Here is a 17,771-nt window from a genome sequence, read left to right as displayed (position 1 = left end):
CTATACAGTATCTTTGGCATATGTATATGGACAAACCTTTCCATCTGGGTCATTTTATAAGATGTATTATTGAGACTTTTGGAAATGTGTATTTAGTTGGTGGTATAAAGTGTTACAATTTTTAAATTAAACTCTTAATAATCAACTAAATGGAAATTTTAATATGGCTACATGGAGGCAAAGATTTATTTCTTCTCTCTAATAAGAAAAGAGATAGTTATTTCCATATTAGGCTACGTTACAAAGTCTACATGATCCTATTCTAAAATAGCTAAAATTGAGTAAAACTGCATGTATATAGAAGCTATTGTAAAGAATGAGTCTAACAGGTTGGGCTTTGTAAAAAATGAGCTCTTCTGATAATTACTGAACAATGTCCATTTAAAACATGCTAATACTTGTGAATCAAAAGGGATATACAGCAAATGGATTAAAATTAAAATTGTATAAAAGTGGAATCCCTTTTCACAGGAAGAAATGAAAGGAAATGCCACAGAACCACTGTTACTTAACCCTAATGTGCTTTTGTGTCTTAGATTTTAGGGTTTTCTTCTTTTCTAATCAATGCATTATATCTCTGTATTCTTTTTTTACAGTTCAGCAGAAGAGCAGTTTCATTGGCAGTCACAAGGTAACGTCTATGTTATTGATGAACACTTACCCTTCTACACATACCTCTACTGATGACTTTTCTTATGAACGTTAGAATGAGACTTAGAAAAGTAATAGGAAAACATCCCGATAGTAAAAATTAGGTGAAGTTGTTATGACAGCTCACAATTTATTGGAAGTTAAGTCTTTCAATTCCGTAGTAACTATGGCTCTTCAAGGGTACATGAAATTGCTGACCTTGGCTTTAATGCTGGTTGACCAAAAATTACAATGGAATAGCTAATGAAAACTTCATAGAGGTAATATATTTGACTAGGTTATTTTCCATGATTAAATGATAACCGAAATCTTTAAGAATAATATACCATGTGTTTGTTCATCACTTTAAAATATTTTATTTCAGATGGTCAAAAAGATATCGAAGATGAGCTTACAACAGGTCTCGAGCTGGTGGACTCCTGTATTAGGTCACTACAGGAATCAGGAATACTTGACTCACAGGATTATTCTACAGGTGAAAGTAAGTCACCTGGCAGTTATGCTTGAAGACAGTTGAAATATAGGAGTATTATGTCATTATTTCTAATATCATTACTGTTATGAGCCATATCAAATGAAGATTGCAGGATATTTTTATGCTTGTTTTATCCATTTCACTCCGTCTCGTCTATTCCCTTCCCACATTATCCCACCTCAATTCACATTAGGGTATAAACTCTTTTAAGTCAGTAGTTGGCATCTAGTTTTCGCACTAATTACTGACATACTGGTGATTCTCACTGTTCTCTGATATCCTTTTCAATATCTACAGTACTGCATTTTATGAACTCATCATATATTTTGTAGTCAACACAATGTCTGCCTTAAAATTAACTGTCAATGTTGGCCGGGCGCGGTGCCTCACGCCTGTAATGCCAGCACTTTGGGAAACCGAGGTGGGCAGATCATGAGATCAAGAGTTTGAGACCAGCGTGGCCAATATGGTGACATCCTGTCTCTACTAAAACTAAAACTACAAAAAAACTAGCCAGGTGTGGTGGAGCGTGCCTGTAGTCCCAGCTACTCTAGAGGCTGAGGCAGGAGAATCACTTGAACCCAGGAGGCAGAGGTTTCACTCAGCCGAGATTGCGCCACTGCACTCCATCCTGGGCAACAGAAGGAGACTCCATCTAAAAAAAAAAAATTACCTATCAATGCTTTACTCATACAGATCACTGTTGGTAGAAATCATAAAAAGCAGCAATTATATCACAAAATAGGAAAAAAATTTGTGTACTCTTAGTATTATCTATTTAGTACTATGCTAAGGTACTATGCAATAAATTCTTACATTTCTGTATTTAACCATTTTTCATTGCTATATTAATTCCATAGAATATTTAAAGATCACTTTCTCTCCACTTAATGACATATTTTTCAACCAGAATGGTTGCGTCTTAGGAGTTGAAATGAACCTTCTTTAAATAAATCATAAAATCCTTTTTACTTATCTTAATAAAATTCCACAAAAGGCTAAAAATTTCATCATTAAAATAGGTGTTATCCTGGTAATACATCCAAAACCAGTGAGGCATTTTATTCCTTAATTTAAAAAATAAAATTTCCTCCAATACCCTCTAAGCTTTGTCATGCAAAAGGAAGACATAAGGATAAGATGACAAACTGATCTTGAAAACCATTTAATTTACAGATTAGTTCATTTTCTCTATGATCTTTGTAATACCATTAGTCTTAGGATAACGTTGTGCATACACAGATTTATTTATACCCGTATGCATCCTCTTAATACAATTCGTAAAGAAAGATTGGTTGGTATTATCCTTCTTCTCTGTATTTTGTATTGAAAAGTGTATAATTGTTACCTCTTTTCACTCATTGTCGTAGGGACAGCTCTAGTTAGAACACATTTAATTAATATTTGAAACACAGGCACTCATCTTATTAGCAAGTAAGGAAAGCAGCAACAGAATAGTTGGCCTTGTTGGGGAAGGGGGAGATGATAGTGGAAATCTCATTTTTTACATAATAATATATTTGATTATGAGTTTAGAAGGAGTAACATTTAATAAATGGAAAGTACAGACAATAAAGTAATGAATGAGTTAAATAAAAAGTAAACAAATTAAAATAGAAGGGATAATTTAGGTATATCAATCTAATGCTGCATGTAAGCATTCTAAATTCTCCCCTGAAAAGAATTAAAGTTCAAATTTGCAGTAAACAAAGATAAAGTAGTTATGAGTTATTCATAACATTTAATGAAATAAGTGTTGAAATTAAAGGAATAGTCAGAGTGTTGCCAGCGAATGTAACCAATGCAAAGAGTGGGATTGGAAGAGTAAGGTGAGATAGATTGGAATTTAGTACAGAATCACTTAGCAGGGCCAAAGATGGGAGTTAGGTAGTGAGCTGTCTTAACTTATAAAGATGTGTTAAGCTCATACTCAAATCTAATGAACATGTGTGCACCAAACAGTATAGTGTGTGAATATTAAAACAAATGTTACTAAAAATAAAAGAAATTAATGAAAAATATTATTGTGAATGTTTGAATGCACATCTCATGAATCAGACAGAATGCTAGAAGGCAAAGCCACAAAATGTTGAAATAACAAATTAAGGAAACCATGGATTAAATAAATTTTAGAGGTTTTATTTATTGCATGATAGTATATGTTTGTTACATATGTCCAAGGAAAATGTATAAAAATTGACCAGCTACTGGGAGATAAAGGCAATTATAAAAGTTAAGAAGTATGGAGGGCAGTATTCTTGGAAAAAAATCTACCAACATTAAAAGTAAATAATAAAATTGTAAGCAAAATGAAATAATATTAAAACTAAGAAAAATGCTTCTGGATATTTACTGAATCAAATGGAAATAATAAAGAAAATTGCATAGTATTTACCAAGCAAATAAAACAGGAACATTTTTTAGTGAAAACAGAAGTGTGGGGGAAAAACACATTCAGAGGACATCTTAACTTCATTATTAAAAATAGAAAACAAAATAATGTTGTACTTATTTGGGGAAAACCTTAAAAGAGCTAAATAAATAGCAAGAACCCAGTAAGATGGACATGATAAAAGTAATGCAGAAGTTAAGTAATATAAAGTAAAATAGTCAAAGATCAATGTCAGAAGAGATAGAGGGGATAAATAGATGATTTTTTTTCTGTAAGTCAAATAATAGTACTGAGCTGTCTTAGTTGAGAAACTCTGTTACACACAAGGAAAATGGAAAGAAAATGTTTTCACTTTCACTTTAGTGGGCCTGCAATATGTATTCAAAAATTACCTACAAATGGTTTATAATAGGGAAATTAAATGCTCCAATATGGTCTTTCCAAATATATTTGGTAACCACCAAATATTTATTTTTCAGAAAGGTTAGTCAGTTTATATTGTCATGTCCTGAATTATCTTATTGAAGACTCTTAGGATTTTAGTTGATAATTTCTTTTGAAAGCTCCTGTATCCTGCTTTGAAGAAAGGAAAAGAAACAAAAGAAAAAAGAAGCAGGTGATAAAAGTGCCATTCAAAAGTTGTATGCCGAAGGATTCTGAACCATAGTCACATAAAGAATATTATTATTATTAAGAACCATTTGCCCTTAACATCTTCAGAGTCACCTTGAAACTGAAGTAACTGAGTAAAATTTAAGAAAATTATTTTAACATATTGGGTAGATAACTATCATTTTGGGGATCACTATTGCTAATTTTAAGTGTTCAGAGGATCATAGAATAAAAATCTACATTGCTCTATGTATATCTGTATTAGTTAGGTTCCAGATGAGATATAGATTCTATTCAAAAGAGTTTAACTGAACAGAATTTAATTCAGGGACTATTTATGAAGAGGTGGGCAAGATTAAGGGAACAAAGAGTGCATGTTGTGGTATTCAGTCAGTAGAAGACAGACGCCCTTACCACCCTTAGACCCTAAGGGAAATCGAGGAACTAGCCCAGGCAGTGTCTGTCTGGCAGCAAGGAGGGAATTAGTGACATAATCTCTTTTTCCTCCTGCCTCCAATCTCCTTCTCCTGCCTCCCATTGGCCAAACCCAACCAGAAGCCAAGCTGCAAGACATCCTTGTCTATGCGGAGGACTAGCAGAGAATGAGTGTACAGCACTTGGCAGCACAGCATCCTCCTCCATAGTGGAACGACCGTATACCATATTTATCTCTCCCATATAAAAACATAGCAAATAGATATGCAGTGGCACATTGACAGATTTCATCTAATTAGGAAAAGCCCATCAGATTCTGGCAGTCAGTGATTATTCAATCAATGGATTCATTAGCTATGAACCAGCTAATGCTAAATTGGACCTGGCACCCTGCCCTTGAGAACCAGTCTCTTAATCCTCACTCAAAAGGGACTAAAACAAGGCTAAATACTGTCTAAACTCAGTCTGGAAAAGTTCTAAAATGGAAAGCAGTCTTACCCCATAAGCGCATAGTTCTTAATTTGTTTTATTTAAAGCTTTTTGCTATTTGTCTTTCAAAGGTCTGATTAAAATAAAATCTGAATCATAGTATGCATCTTCTTGACCTCAAGACAAGCAGTAACTGCTCTGCTATGCTGATTTTATTGGGTCATACAGTTACCAATGTTTTCCAACACTTTGTGTTTTCAACAGCGCTATCTGAAACACTTGGTAAACTGTGTGCACAACCTTTGCCACCCTGCCTCTTTTTTGTGACTACTGGCTGTATAATTTCAATTTTAACAAATAAGTGTCTCTGAGTCACTAGGAGAATTGCTTCAGAGATTGCTGTTGCTTCAGTGGAACAAAACAAAACAACAAAAAATAATTTACCAACGGAAGCTTGGGGCCATTAGCTTTCTACATAATGAATAATGTGACTTGAATTGCCTAGGACCAAGTACTTTATTTAATCTATGCATCCTGTTAGATACAAACTCAGAAATAAGGGTTATTATATCTTAGCTAGTAATTCACAAAAATGTTGTCAGTCAAAATAAGAAATAGAAAGGACAGCCTGGAAAAAAATAACTTGTATGTTTAACCACAGATTGTTAATTTGTTTAAGTATTGTATTTTGCAACAGTAATTATTTTTTCTGTAGCATATTAGTGAATTGAAGTTCTGTCATATTTTAGAAAATTCTATTATTCAGTAGGAAGAAAATCTTCAGAGCTAATATATTCTGAGTGTTATGGTTAAAAGATACATATTATTCTAAGTTTTCAAATCTGAATATATTTTTAAAACTCAGGAATCAATCATATATGTTACCATTCTAAGCAGGTGGAATTAAAATAGAGTAATCATATATAGTTTAACAGAGGTGAATATATTATTCAATCTTGACTTACAGTCTTATCATTTTAATTACTGTGAATATACTTAATTCACAAGAGATGTTTGAGAGATCAGGTTATTTAAAAGCTATACAACCTAATTCCCTATGTTCTCATGTAATAATAATAATAAAGGTGAGAGGCATCCTTGTGAAGTGAATGTTTTCATAATTCCTGTAAGCCTGACACCAAAAGATGCAGAAGACGTCTTAGGAGAGTAAATCTTTCATGAAAATTGTAATAATCAAAATGATAAAGCCATTAATCAAATTGGCTGAAAAAATGAAAGTCATGGTCAGTGAAAAGGGGCTGTTTTCTTTGTTTTGCTTTCTATTATAGTAGAAACCAGGTCCTCCAATAGACCCAACAGGATAGAAAACCTCCCTCACCCCAGAGGTGCCCGAGGACTGTCACCCGGCCTCAGAGACCCCACATCCTGAAAATGTGTCTATTTGAGTCAGTTGAGCTATCCTAATTGTTCATTCCCTATGAAATCACTTTATCATATACTCTTTGGTCCAGGTTTGTTAGTTTGCTTATTTATTTATTTTTGAGATGGAGTTTTGCTTTTGTTGCCCAGGCTGGAGTGCAATGGCGCAATCTCAGCTCACTCTAACCTCTGCCTCCTAGGTTCAAGCGATTCTCCTGCCGCAGCCTCCCAAGTAGCTGGGATTACTGGCATGCCCCACTACACCTGGCTAATTTTTGTACTTTTAGTAGAGATGGAGTTTCACCATGTTAGTCAGGCTGGTGTTGAGCTCCTGAACTCCAGTGATCTGCATGCCTCGGCCTCCCAAAGGGCTGGGAGGTCCAAGTTTTTAAAATACAAACAAGACTGTTCTTTCCAGAGGTTTGTCATGGTGTCCAGGTCTAAAGTTGGCTGATGCTACCATTCCTTTTGAAATTCACTTACACTCACTTTCTCCCCTATCTTGGGTGTATGAAAGTAATACGAGGTTAGCAGTGGCAAAAATGGAAGGTGAGGGCAAAAGCTGAGGGAAAACACATAGGTGGCCCACAGGAAATAATAAAATCCTTCAGGAAGCTATAACTATCCTCCTCCCTTCCAGAAAGTATTTCTATCTATTTCTCAGCTGGTGTTTAATTTCTTTTTCTTCTTCTTCTTCTTTTTTTTTTTTTTGAGACGGAGTCTCACTCTGTCGCCCAGGCTGGAGTGCAGTGGCACGATCTCAGCTCACTGCAAGCTCAGCTTCCCGGGTTCACACCATTCTCCTGCCTCAGCCTCCCGAGTAGCTGGGACGACAGGAGCCCGCCACCATGCCCGGCTAATTTATTTTTGTATTTTTAGTAGAGACGGGGTTTCACCGTGTTAGCCAGGATGGTCTCGATCACCTGACCTTGTGATCCACCTGCCTTGGCCTCCCAAAGTGCTGGGATTACAGGCTTGAGCCACCGCACCCGGCCTTTTTTTTTTTTTGGACGGAGTCCTGCTCTGTTACCAGGCTGGAGTGCAGTAGCACAATCTCATCTCACTGCAACCTCTGTCTCCTGGGTTCCAGTGATTCTCCTGCCTCAGCCTCCCAAGTGGCTGGAATTACAGGCATGAGCCATCGTGCCCAGCCTAATTTCTTTTTGTTAGATTTCCTTCTACCATGTAGATGTTTCAGAAGCATGTTATACCTTCTCTAACAAGGTCACCAGCTCAGAGGAAAACCTAAGAATTTAAGGAATAGGCAAAGGCATCAAGTAAGAAGAGCTCTTTAACCATATGCTTAATAAGAGAAAACAATGCAGATTTCTCATTAAAGACCCCATTCACACTTGAGTTATCAGGATCTTCTGGGATCAAGCACAATGTGTGTAGAACCTGGTAGGAATTTCCTGGTCTTGAAATTGTCAAGGCATTGTAGATTCCCAGAACACAAATTTGAAGATTAGATGAAAGCTGTGGAAAGTGAGGACAGTTTAAGCACTGCCATAGGTATGAGAAAAAGCAAAGAGGCTGCCAGCCCCAGTGAGAAAGCTTTAGAATAAGCCTTAGAATAAGCAGTGGAAGGAGAGGACTCTCCCAGTAACACATTATGAAAATGTATTGAAGGATTCCCCCAAAAGTTAGAACATGTGAATACTGGCCAGGCACGGTGGCTCATGCCTGCAATCCCAGCACTTTGGGAGGCCAAGGTGGGCAGATCACTTGAGGTTAGTAGTTCGAGACCAGCCTGGCCAACATGGCGAAACCCTGTCTCTACAAAAAATTAGCCGGGCATGGTGAGGCATGCCTGTAATCCCAGCTACTTGGGAGGCTGAGGCAGGAGAATTACTTGAACCTGGGAAGTGGAGGTTGCAGTGAGCCAAGATTGCCTCACTGCACTCCAGCTCGGGCAATAGAGCCAGACTCTGTCTAAAAGAAAAAAAGAATAGGAAAGAGGAAAAAAGAATACTGATACTGATCAAACACTAAGGCACTTGAATAGTAACTGATGTACCCAACTCTTAATGTACTGGGTTTTTATTATATCACTGTAGGCACAGGTGGATGTTCCAGTCATTTATTTTGTTAAATGTATATATTAACCACTTATTAATGGCGGGAACAAAGGGTCTCTGTCCTTGTGGGATTTACATTCTAGTCAGAAAAGGCCAAAATCAACCTTTTCAATACTGAAGGGCCAGATCGATAATGGCTTTGCACAAGGACAAAGCCAGGTCAACAGTAGAGTAGAGCACCTTTTCTCAAAGCATACTTGGGAATGCCAGGGTCTTCGTGGCCCCTGTTGGGGACTTTCAAAGTCAAAAGGTTTTCATAATAATACTAAGAGATACTTGCTTTCCCATGCTTTTTCTCACACGAATGTTGTTGAAGATTTCCAGAGACTACGTGGCATGTAACAATGTCATGTCCCTGACAGGTCTGGGAATATGTGCTGCGTATTCTTCTGTTGGAAGCATTTTGAGTGACTAGCATCATATATAACCCAGATAAAATAAAGTTCTTTGGAGTCCTCTGTAATTTGGAGGGTTAAGAGACCAAGAGTTTTGAGAACCACTAGAATAAAGAATGATCGAAGGCCAGGAAATCCTCTATTGTGAGAAGACATTGAATCAGAGACCTGAAAGAAATCCACCAGCAAGGCATGCAGATCACGGGGGGAAATGTGTGATGTGTGGGAAATCAAAGACTGATTCTTTAAATTCCTGTGTTCCCATTCACAAACTGTAGTGTTTTCTGAGTTTCACTTTTTCATTTTATTTTCTTCAAAACCGATTTGTGTTAATGTTTTATTTCTTTTCACAAGTATTGATAGTGAGAAATACAAATATATCAGATCCCCTTTAGACAATTTATGAAGAAATATATAATGTTTTTCTTCTCCATGTGCTACATTAATTTTTAATGGCAAATAATCTAAAGACAAAACTTTGTAAGGTATAGTAGGGAATTGGAGTGAGTGAGGAAAAGTACACTTCTGAGATGACAATATCATGTGCAATCTCACTCATGATAAAATTCTTTGGGTATACATTCCAAACTAAAGTTATATATTTGAGAGTTTTTGTTTTTTTTTTTTTTTTTTTTGAGACGGATTCTGGCTCTGTCGCCCAGGCTGGAGTGCAGTGGCCGGATCTCAGCTCACTGCAAGCTCCGCCTCCCGGGTTTACGCCATTCTCCTGCCTCAGCCTCCAGATAGCTGGGACTACAGGCGCCTGACACCTCGCCTGGATAGTTTTTTGTACTTTTTTAGTAGAGACGGGGTTTCACCGTGTTAGCCAGGATGGTCTCGATCTCCTGACCTCGTGATCCGCCCGTCTCGGCCTCCCAAAGTGCTGGGATTACAGGCTTGAGCCACTGCGCCCGGCCTTGAGTGTTATTTTTATGATAAATGTCAGTTTACTCATGTCTTCCATTTTACGCCATTGTAAAGAAATCGAGTGACCTTGCAGCCATAAAAAAGAATGAGTTCATGTCCTTTGCAGGGACATGGATGGAACTGGAAACCATTATTCTCAGCAAACTAACACAGGAACAGAAAACCAAACACCGCGCATGTTCTCACTCATAAGTGGGAGTTGAACAATGAGATCACATGGACACAGGGAGGAGAACATCGCACACCAGGACCCGTTGGAGGCTGGGAGGGAAGGGGAGGGAGAACATCAGGACAAATACCTGATGCATGCAGGGCTTAAAACCTAGATGACGGGTTGATAGGTGCAGCAAACCACCATGGCACATGTATACGTATGTAACAAACCTGCACATTCTGCACATGTATCCCAGAACTGAAAGTAAAATAAAATTTAAAAAAAAAGGAAAAGAAGGTGAGTGACTTACTGTCACCAATCCAGTATGTATCCATCCACAGTAGTCAAACTTGGAAAAGCATACTAATTAAGCCAAGGACATTGGTTATGTCTAAATCAGTTTAAAAACTGAATGGGTACTCCTAGATTCCTAGGATCATTAACGTTTTCATTTTCACATAAAGCATTACACATTGAAAGCAACTGACCAGACGAAATAGATATTCTGGAGACAGAGGCTTAGAAATGAAATTTAAAAACACACCTGCCCATAGAACAACTGCATCAACTCTGAAGGTTTCTTACATAACAAGCCACTTGGGCTTTTTCTCTCAGTTGATTTTTGGAATGGTAGATGCACTGAACCACTATTTTTAGAGGACCTCCTCAGAGAAACTCCTCCAAATGAGCTTTATAAGTTGCTAATGAAGATCAGGAAAAAACAACCACTTTATCACCAGTAGATATCTCTTACTCTAAGTACATTTGTAAATGGGCAGGTTCTTCCGGAACCCATAAAGGTGAAACTGCTGCTACAAATGAAATCATTAGTAGTGAAATTTAAACAGAATTATTTTTACTCTGCAGAGTTAAGTCTGATCAAAGTGCTTTGAACCTATTTAAGTCAGTTCAGTCATTTTAGAAATAGTCAACAATTTTTCTCATTGATTTTGTAATCTCCAGTAACCCTTTTGTATATAAATTCTACCATCTGTTTCCTTGATTCTTACTTAATATTTTCTATTAAAATATTAGGAGGTGACATTTATGCAGCAGTTTAAGTTGGAGAATGAGTTTTGAGGTTGATGGAAAAAAGAATTTCAGACTGATGAAACGGAGAACTGTCTCTAAGTGCCAAAAGATTTTAGCTTCTCATCTATTTGCTCTAATACTAGTTTTGTTGTTGTTGTTGTTTTATTGCATACAGGCCATTTTAATGAACTGTGCCATGTATGTCTTGTTTGTAAGATGAAAGCTTGCAGGTTGTTGAAAGAAAACATAAATGATGTGTGGGACAGTCCTGCAATAAGATTTTCAAGACCAAAAATATCCCATTGAAGGTTTTATTATTATCAGACCATGTGGCTACACAATTAGATAATCAGATAAGAATAACTGGTATTTGTATAGCAGTTAAAATTTTTCCAAGCACTTGCACATTCATTATCTGCTTAGGTGTTGAAATTTGGAAAGATTAAAATTTGTCGTGACAGAATCCTGAAGTGTGTTTAAGAACACATATTCTGAAGCCAATCTGCTGTTTTGTTTTAACCCCAGGCCCACCAGTAACTGTGAGGGCTCAGTTACTGGATCCCTCAGTTCCCTCGACATCAGTGGGAATGGTTGTACCTTCCTTGCTTGGATGTCATTAAAATTCAATGGGTTAGTAGATGGAAACTCCTCAGGACAATCCTTGGAACTTCCTAAGTACTCAAAAAAGGTTAACTGGTCATTACTGTCACTGTCATCATCATCTTTGTCATCATCATCTATGGTCAAATAAATATGAAAATAGGCTAGAGCCCAGGTCTGTGGACGTCCAGTCCTGGATTTTTTTCAACACATGTTCAGATACTCCATTAGTGCGGTTGTGACTTATAGAGTAACTCGGGAATGCCACATTGTAGACCTCTGGCCTCTTCTGTATTATTACAAAGTATATTCTTTAATTGAAGGTCCACTGTATTCTGAAGCAGATGTTCAGCTAAAGCAGGCAAATATTAGCAATTCCACATAAAGTCTCTTTAACACTATGCAAACAGAACAAGTGCACATAATCATGGAAACTCTAAAATACTCAGTTAATCTGATCAGAAGAACCTGGCCATATTGTGTCTGTGTTATATATGTCTGTGTTGATATGACCTATAAGTGGGTCTGAGTTTTTATGCAGAAAATTAACATTTCAACGTCTACATCGTCTGAGATTGATTTTGTCCCACGAGTAGTGGACAGCCAGTTTCCTGTAGCCAGCACCTGGAATCTGTAAGCAGCAATTCACTGGAGAAGCAACAAAATCTGAGGCATGAAGCTTTCTCCTGGAAACAAGTGGATTTCTGTTTACACAGACTTTTTCAACCTTAAACTGCTGATATGTATATATGACTTAAAGAAACAGTGCTTTGATGTTAAACAACAGCAACTTTTGGACTTGGAGACAGAAGATAAGGATCCAAGCCTCTTCATGTTACCATATGGGTGACACTGGCTAATAATTTAACCTCTCTCTGCCTCTGCTTGTACTTCTAGGACAAAAATGAAGATATGAAGTTTTTTTCCCCCCCGCAGGTTGCTGTGTAGTCTCTAACCAATTCATACATGTGAAAACATATTGAGACATTGATGTTACACTAAAGATCCTTGCTTCATCTATCTTCTTAGAGTTAATGGGATCAACTTTGTAGTTCCCTTGGAATTTCTTCTCTCTATCCAGTTAAGACTAGTGGGTTTTGTTCAGAACAAAGACAGAAAACTGTCTTAAGCATTATCAGTTTATCAGGAAATGGTTTCACCTTCTCTTCCTGGCTCACGGGGTGACTCATTTTGGGAAAACTCTTGGACTCAGTTCTGAGGACTGTTCCATCATGGAGAAGGGTCAGAATGACCAAAGATGCCACTGTGACCCCTCAGGTCAGTGTCTCGAAGGCAAACGGGAGCATGGCTTCCGCTCTCTGTGGCCACGAAGGACATGATGAGCCACTGCTGCCCACAGTTCAGATGTCTTCTGGAAATCATTGCATTAAAGATGCAATTTTTGAAACAGATGTTCTGCTAAAGCATGCGGTTTAATGTATTGCATTAAAGATGCAATTTCCCTGGGTGAAATGTTAGGGCCCAGTTTCTTTCTCTTCCTCTACCATTTCTTTCCATATTACCTGCGTCCTTCAGGTCATAGATTCTATAGGTTCAGGACCACAGCCTCGTTTTACCTCTAGCCCAAGCAAGGCTTGATATAAAGTCAAAAGTTCCGGAGAAAAAAAAAGTCATCATTTAAAGCCCAAAACTATAAATGCTTTTTAAATCCTCAGCAAATTTGTATTTTCTACCTCATTGCACAGTAATATTAATGAAGCTAATCGAAAGTTACATTTAAATTGTACTTTCATTATAAAGTAATTAAGAATTGTCCTAAAATTTTCACCTGTTTCATATATCCGTATGCCTGTGCTCTCTAAAATTGGAATGAATAAATGAGACTGATTGAAAACCTAGTGAGCAGTGGAAAAACATCATTCTAAAATGCGTACATGGTTTTGGCTATTGTCTTGACTGTTCTTTCCTTGCCAGGTGATATGTCACTGTTGTAATATTCTGATACGTTGCTCATTGTTGCAATTACTTTTGTCAGAGTACATCTAGGTTTCAGTGCTTGAGATGTATGAATAGAGTAATGAGATAGAAAATCCTGGTTAGTTTTCATTGAGTACTGATCAAATACACAACTGATTCTATAAAAGGTGACTAGATTTCATTATTCTATCATATATATTCTGGGAGCAAGTAAACCATATTTTTAATTGAAATTCTTTTGAAAAGGGACTTTACATTGTCATTAGAAGATCCTGTATAGACAGCATTTGTACGTTTCTGGAGATAATTGTATGAGTCTCTTCAGAATATACAAAGTTATTTAACTTGCTAACTACATATTCAAAAAAGTTCGTAAGAGCAATTCCCGCATTCTCTTTGAAGGACAAATGATGAGGAATGCAACTATCTGTTTTAAGATAATGCTAAACTACTTCCATGAAATTAAATATTTTGTTTATGTGTTTATTTTCTTTACTTCATTCTATTGATATTTCCAAAGGTCTGCGCACTGTCGTATCTGCTGTAACCTTCTTTTAACCTTAGGATGTATTACTATCTCAAGGGGGAGGAGAGTATGGCCAGTGCAAGCCATTATGCCCAGGTAGACTGTACAAAAAAGAAATAGCCAAGAAAGCCTCAGCAGGCAGCCCCGCATTGTCAGATAGAATGGTGACCACCCAGCTGAAAGGGCCTTTGCTTTTCCACCATAGCTCACTCCCACCATTAAGATGTGACCTTCGGAGGGACCAAAGGTAAAGCCCTTAGCCACAGTTGCCACTGCCTTCTCAGGGCCCACCTCCTTCTCCTCCGCTTTATGGTTAGTCTCCACTTGCCCAGCCTCCAGAGGCTCTCCCATATCTCAGCCTGCCTGTTTCTTGGACCTCAGACATTATTCTTTGACTCCGCTGGGCCTGGCAGCTTCCATAGCAGTGATGGGGACAATATGTTACTGGCACCCAGAATCAAACTCTAAATGCATCTCCCCTCAGAGACTTCCTTATATTCAGTGATTTAATACCATTAGGATGGAATAAATGATTTTTTTTCCAGGCTATTGGAAACGTCACCATCTGGTACATACTGTTTTCTCAGGACTGGGTTTCTTAAAGTAAAAGTAAAAGGATTGCAACTGTACTTTTGTTATACTCTTCATGATGAAGTTGTGGGTGGATGAAAACACTTTTATTTCCTTGCTTACCTTTTTTCCAGAAATTGCATAGATTCTGAAATAACTGTACTAGTTAATTGGCGTATTATTCAATATAAAATACTGATGAAAATTTATCTTCATGTTGTTTCAAATACTGATGAAAAAATATCTGGATGTTGTTTCAAAGTTTTGTCAGAAAATCAGAGGGATTGGGAAGGCTTTAAGTGCCAAAGGTTTTATGAACCAATGTTATTTAAAAGAGGATGCATTATTTTTATGAAAGGTGATCCACATCATGTCTCACTCAAAATATAAAGTCATGTTCCATTCTTAAAAAGAAAAAAATAAGGAGCTTGAAATCTGCTCATACGTATCAGAAGTGATACTATTGTCTAAAACAGCCAAAGAGGGGGATCAAGAATGATTTAATGGTTATGCCATAGTCTAGATGTGTATTATTACACTCGAATATATGACTTTGTACTATGGTGCAAAGAAACAGAAGAAAACTTGTTTTGCCAAGTTTTTGCCACTAATACACTCTTCTTACCCCAGCCCCTCTCAAACACACACAATAGAAAGCAGCAAGCACATTTACTCTCCTCCATACTTATTTGATCCCGAAAGAGAGTATTAAATTTGCTCAAAGAAAATTTGCTTAAAAAGAAAATGGGAAAATGCAAGGATCTCATCTAAATAGAATATAAGAAAACAAAACACAATTTCATATGCAACGTTTAATTAAATAAGACCAGAAACTGATTCTTCATCCCTTGTAATATCAGCTACATTTGTGGCACGAATTTGAACACTGTATGTTCTCTTTGTTCTCCTACTGTGCACTGCTGTGATTGGAAAGGTAAGCAGTCATCAGGGATGATGTGAGGTGACGGTGAATTCCACATTGCACAAAGAGCTATTAATATTTTAAACACTGTCTACCCTTCAGGCACTGAGGTATTATATCACTATTTATACAATAGAATTTGTCAGTGATTGGAAGGTTTCGAGTGTTTTAGCATCTCAATCATTAAGTAGGAGATATAATTATATTAGCGAAATTAACAGGTACCGAAAAGTGGAGTTTTACATTATTTCAAATGTTTCTGATATTGTCTGATCCCAAAATAACTACTTGATTAACTGATTTGTCTCATAAGAAATGTCTCTATGTAGGTCAGGATGAGATCATTTGAAAAATCCACTCCTTTGAGAACTTTTAAACCACCACCAAAAAAAAAAAAAAAAAAAATCTCATTTGAGAGCTGGAGTCAAATGATATGGTCATTTTAGTTCTCGGAATTTTAAGCGTGGATGGCTGGAATCATGTGCATGTGATAATTCTAGGCTACTCTCAATAAATAATACATGTCATTTCTGCTTCACTGAGACTGTCACTGACTGTTCTAAATGACTTTCAATGCAGGGCCCAGCCTGCTCTCCCAGAGTGCACTTCAGCTCAATTCCAAACCTGAAGGGTCTTTCCAGTATCCGGCCAGCTACCATAGCAACCAGACCCTGGCCCTGGGGGAAACCACCTCTTCACAGCTCCCGGCCCGAGGCACACAAGCCCGAGCTGCGGGCCAGAGCTTCAGCCAGGTAGGTACCCGGTGCTGTATGGTGTCAGTGGGCTCCAAGGGGACAGGTGGGGAACGGGCATGCAGGGGATGTGGAGGCCAAGCCTGCCTTTTTGTCGGTGTGTTCCTCAACTTGGGGGAAATGCCCTTTGGTGCTGTGAATGAAGGAAAGAAAGAATAAAGTACAATTATGGAGTAATGCTAAGTTACAAACATTTTCTTTAGAAATATCTATGTGTTGTTCAGGCTGTACCTGTCTCATATATGTTTCCCTGTGTGACTATGTCAGTGTCCATCTGGTTGCTCCCTCTATGTCTATATGTGATATCAATTGATATACATTCTGAGTTTGTGAGTGTACTCCGAAAAAAATAGAGTATTGTGTCTCCTAAAAAAAGCATGGGGTTCCTCTTTGGGTTTTTGATATAAATATAAAGAAACATACTATAAATGTGTAATCAGGTAAACAGAACGGTTTGGAAAATAATTGTGGTGAGTTTAGGCATAGCTACATTTTGTGAAGTCGGATTTTTAAATGTGCTCTCAATTGTTTCTTTAAGGCATGTGCTTGATCTTACAGTTTCACTGCACAAATACATTAGCTGCAGTTAAAACCAACTCTTGGTAAAAAGAAGCAGCTACCAACCTGGAAATAATTTTTTTTTTCAAGAAAGATACAAATGTTGTTACACAGAAGAGAGGAGAGAGAGCATGCTAATATTTTAGTTTTTATAATTTTGCGGTACCCACCAGAGTATAATTTTGATCATCCCACCAGAGTTGATTTATTGGAAGGCTATCTTGTTTTAAGCTTATTTTCAACAACATAAGCCCTTTTAACTTCTGTGTTTTTGCTTCTGAAGAACTGAAAGCCCCACACCGTTTTCAGCTGACAAAGTTAGTTTTAGCCCTTTTGCATTTATTGGGCACTGTCTCTTCTAGGAACCCTTCCTCTGAAATGCTCATTATGTACCACTGGCTCTGTGACCCCTGAACCCATCTCTTTTACCAGTTTATTGATGTTATCCATCCGTGCATTTCTCTAACTAAACTGAAAGCTCCTTGAGGACAGGACTTTTTTCATCTTTGTATCAGAAGCACGTGGCAGGCCACATGGCTTCAATAAATGAATGCAGAGGTGAGAGGCAAAGAGGGTTGACAGCCTGGTGCAGTCATTACTGTGTGCTCATTTATGTGACATTCACATTATTGAAGCAGGAGCTGAAAGTTTATTTGGATTTCCACTACTAATGTTAAATTATTGTACCAGAAACAATTTTTAAAATATGATTACCTTCTTAAAGAAACATCCTTGTTCATCAGTGGCTTTGTTAAGTTTTACCTTCTCACACTGCTGAATGATAGGAATGTGGGTGAGAGGAACTGATAAAACATTCCACTGAGATAAAGGGCCTGTCCCTCCACCCACATTCAAAGTTGCTTTAAAGTTTAATCAGAAAAGGTTACTAAGTTATAAAGACATCAAAGCTCTGTATCTGAAGTCATCAGAGTTATAGTTTGAAGA

At 37.4% G+C, this 17,771-nt stretch overlaps 1 protein-coding gene across 4 annotated transcripts in view; it reads left to right on the top strand.

Annotated features, from left to right (window-relative positions):
• The window catches only part of CTNND2 (catenin delta 2), a 942,360-nt gene that overhangs the window by 510,752 nt on the left and 413,837 nt on the right, over positions 1-17,771 (top strand). For all 4 annotated transcript variants that reach the window (XM_033178807.1, XM_033178804.1, XM_033178806.1 and 1 more), the window contains exons 4-6: positions 597-631; positions 1,016-1,132; positions 16,096-16,268. In XM_033178807.1, coding sequence (XP_033034698.1) covers positions 597-631; positions 1,016-1,132; positions 16,096-16,268 — 325 coding nt within the window. The remainder of the gene's footprint in view (positions 1-596; positions 632-1,015; positions 1,133-16,095; positions 16,269-17,771) is intronic.

The sequence above is a fragment of the Trachypithecus francoisi genome, unplaced genomic scaffold, assembly GCF_009764315.1.
Source record: "Trachypithecus francoisi isolate TF-2019V2 unplaced genomic scaffold, Tfra_2.0 Lachesis_group2, whole genome shotgun sequence".
NCBI classification, from domain to species: Eukaryota; Metazoa; Chordata; class Mammalia; order Primates; family Cercopithecidae; genus Trachypithecus; species Trachypithecus francoisi.
The sequence above is the reverse complement of the archived record's forward strand: the minus strand, read 5'-3'. Positions and strand labels throughout refer to the sequence as shown.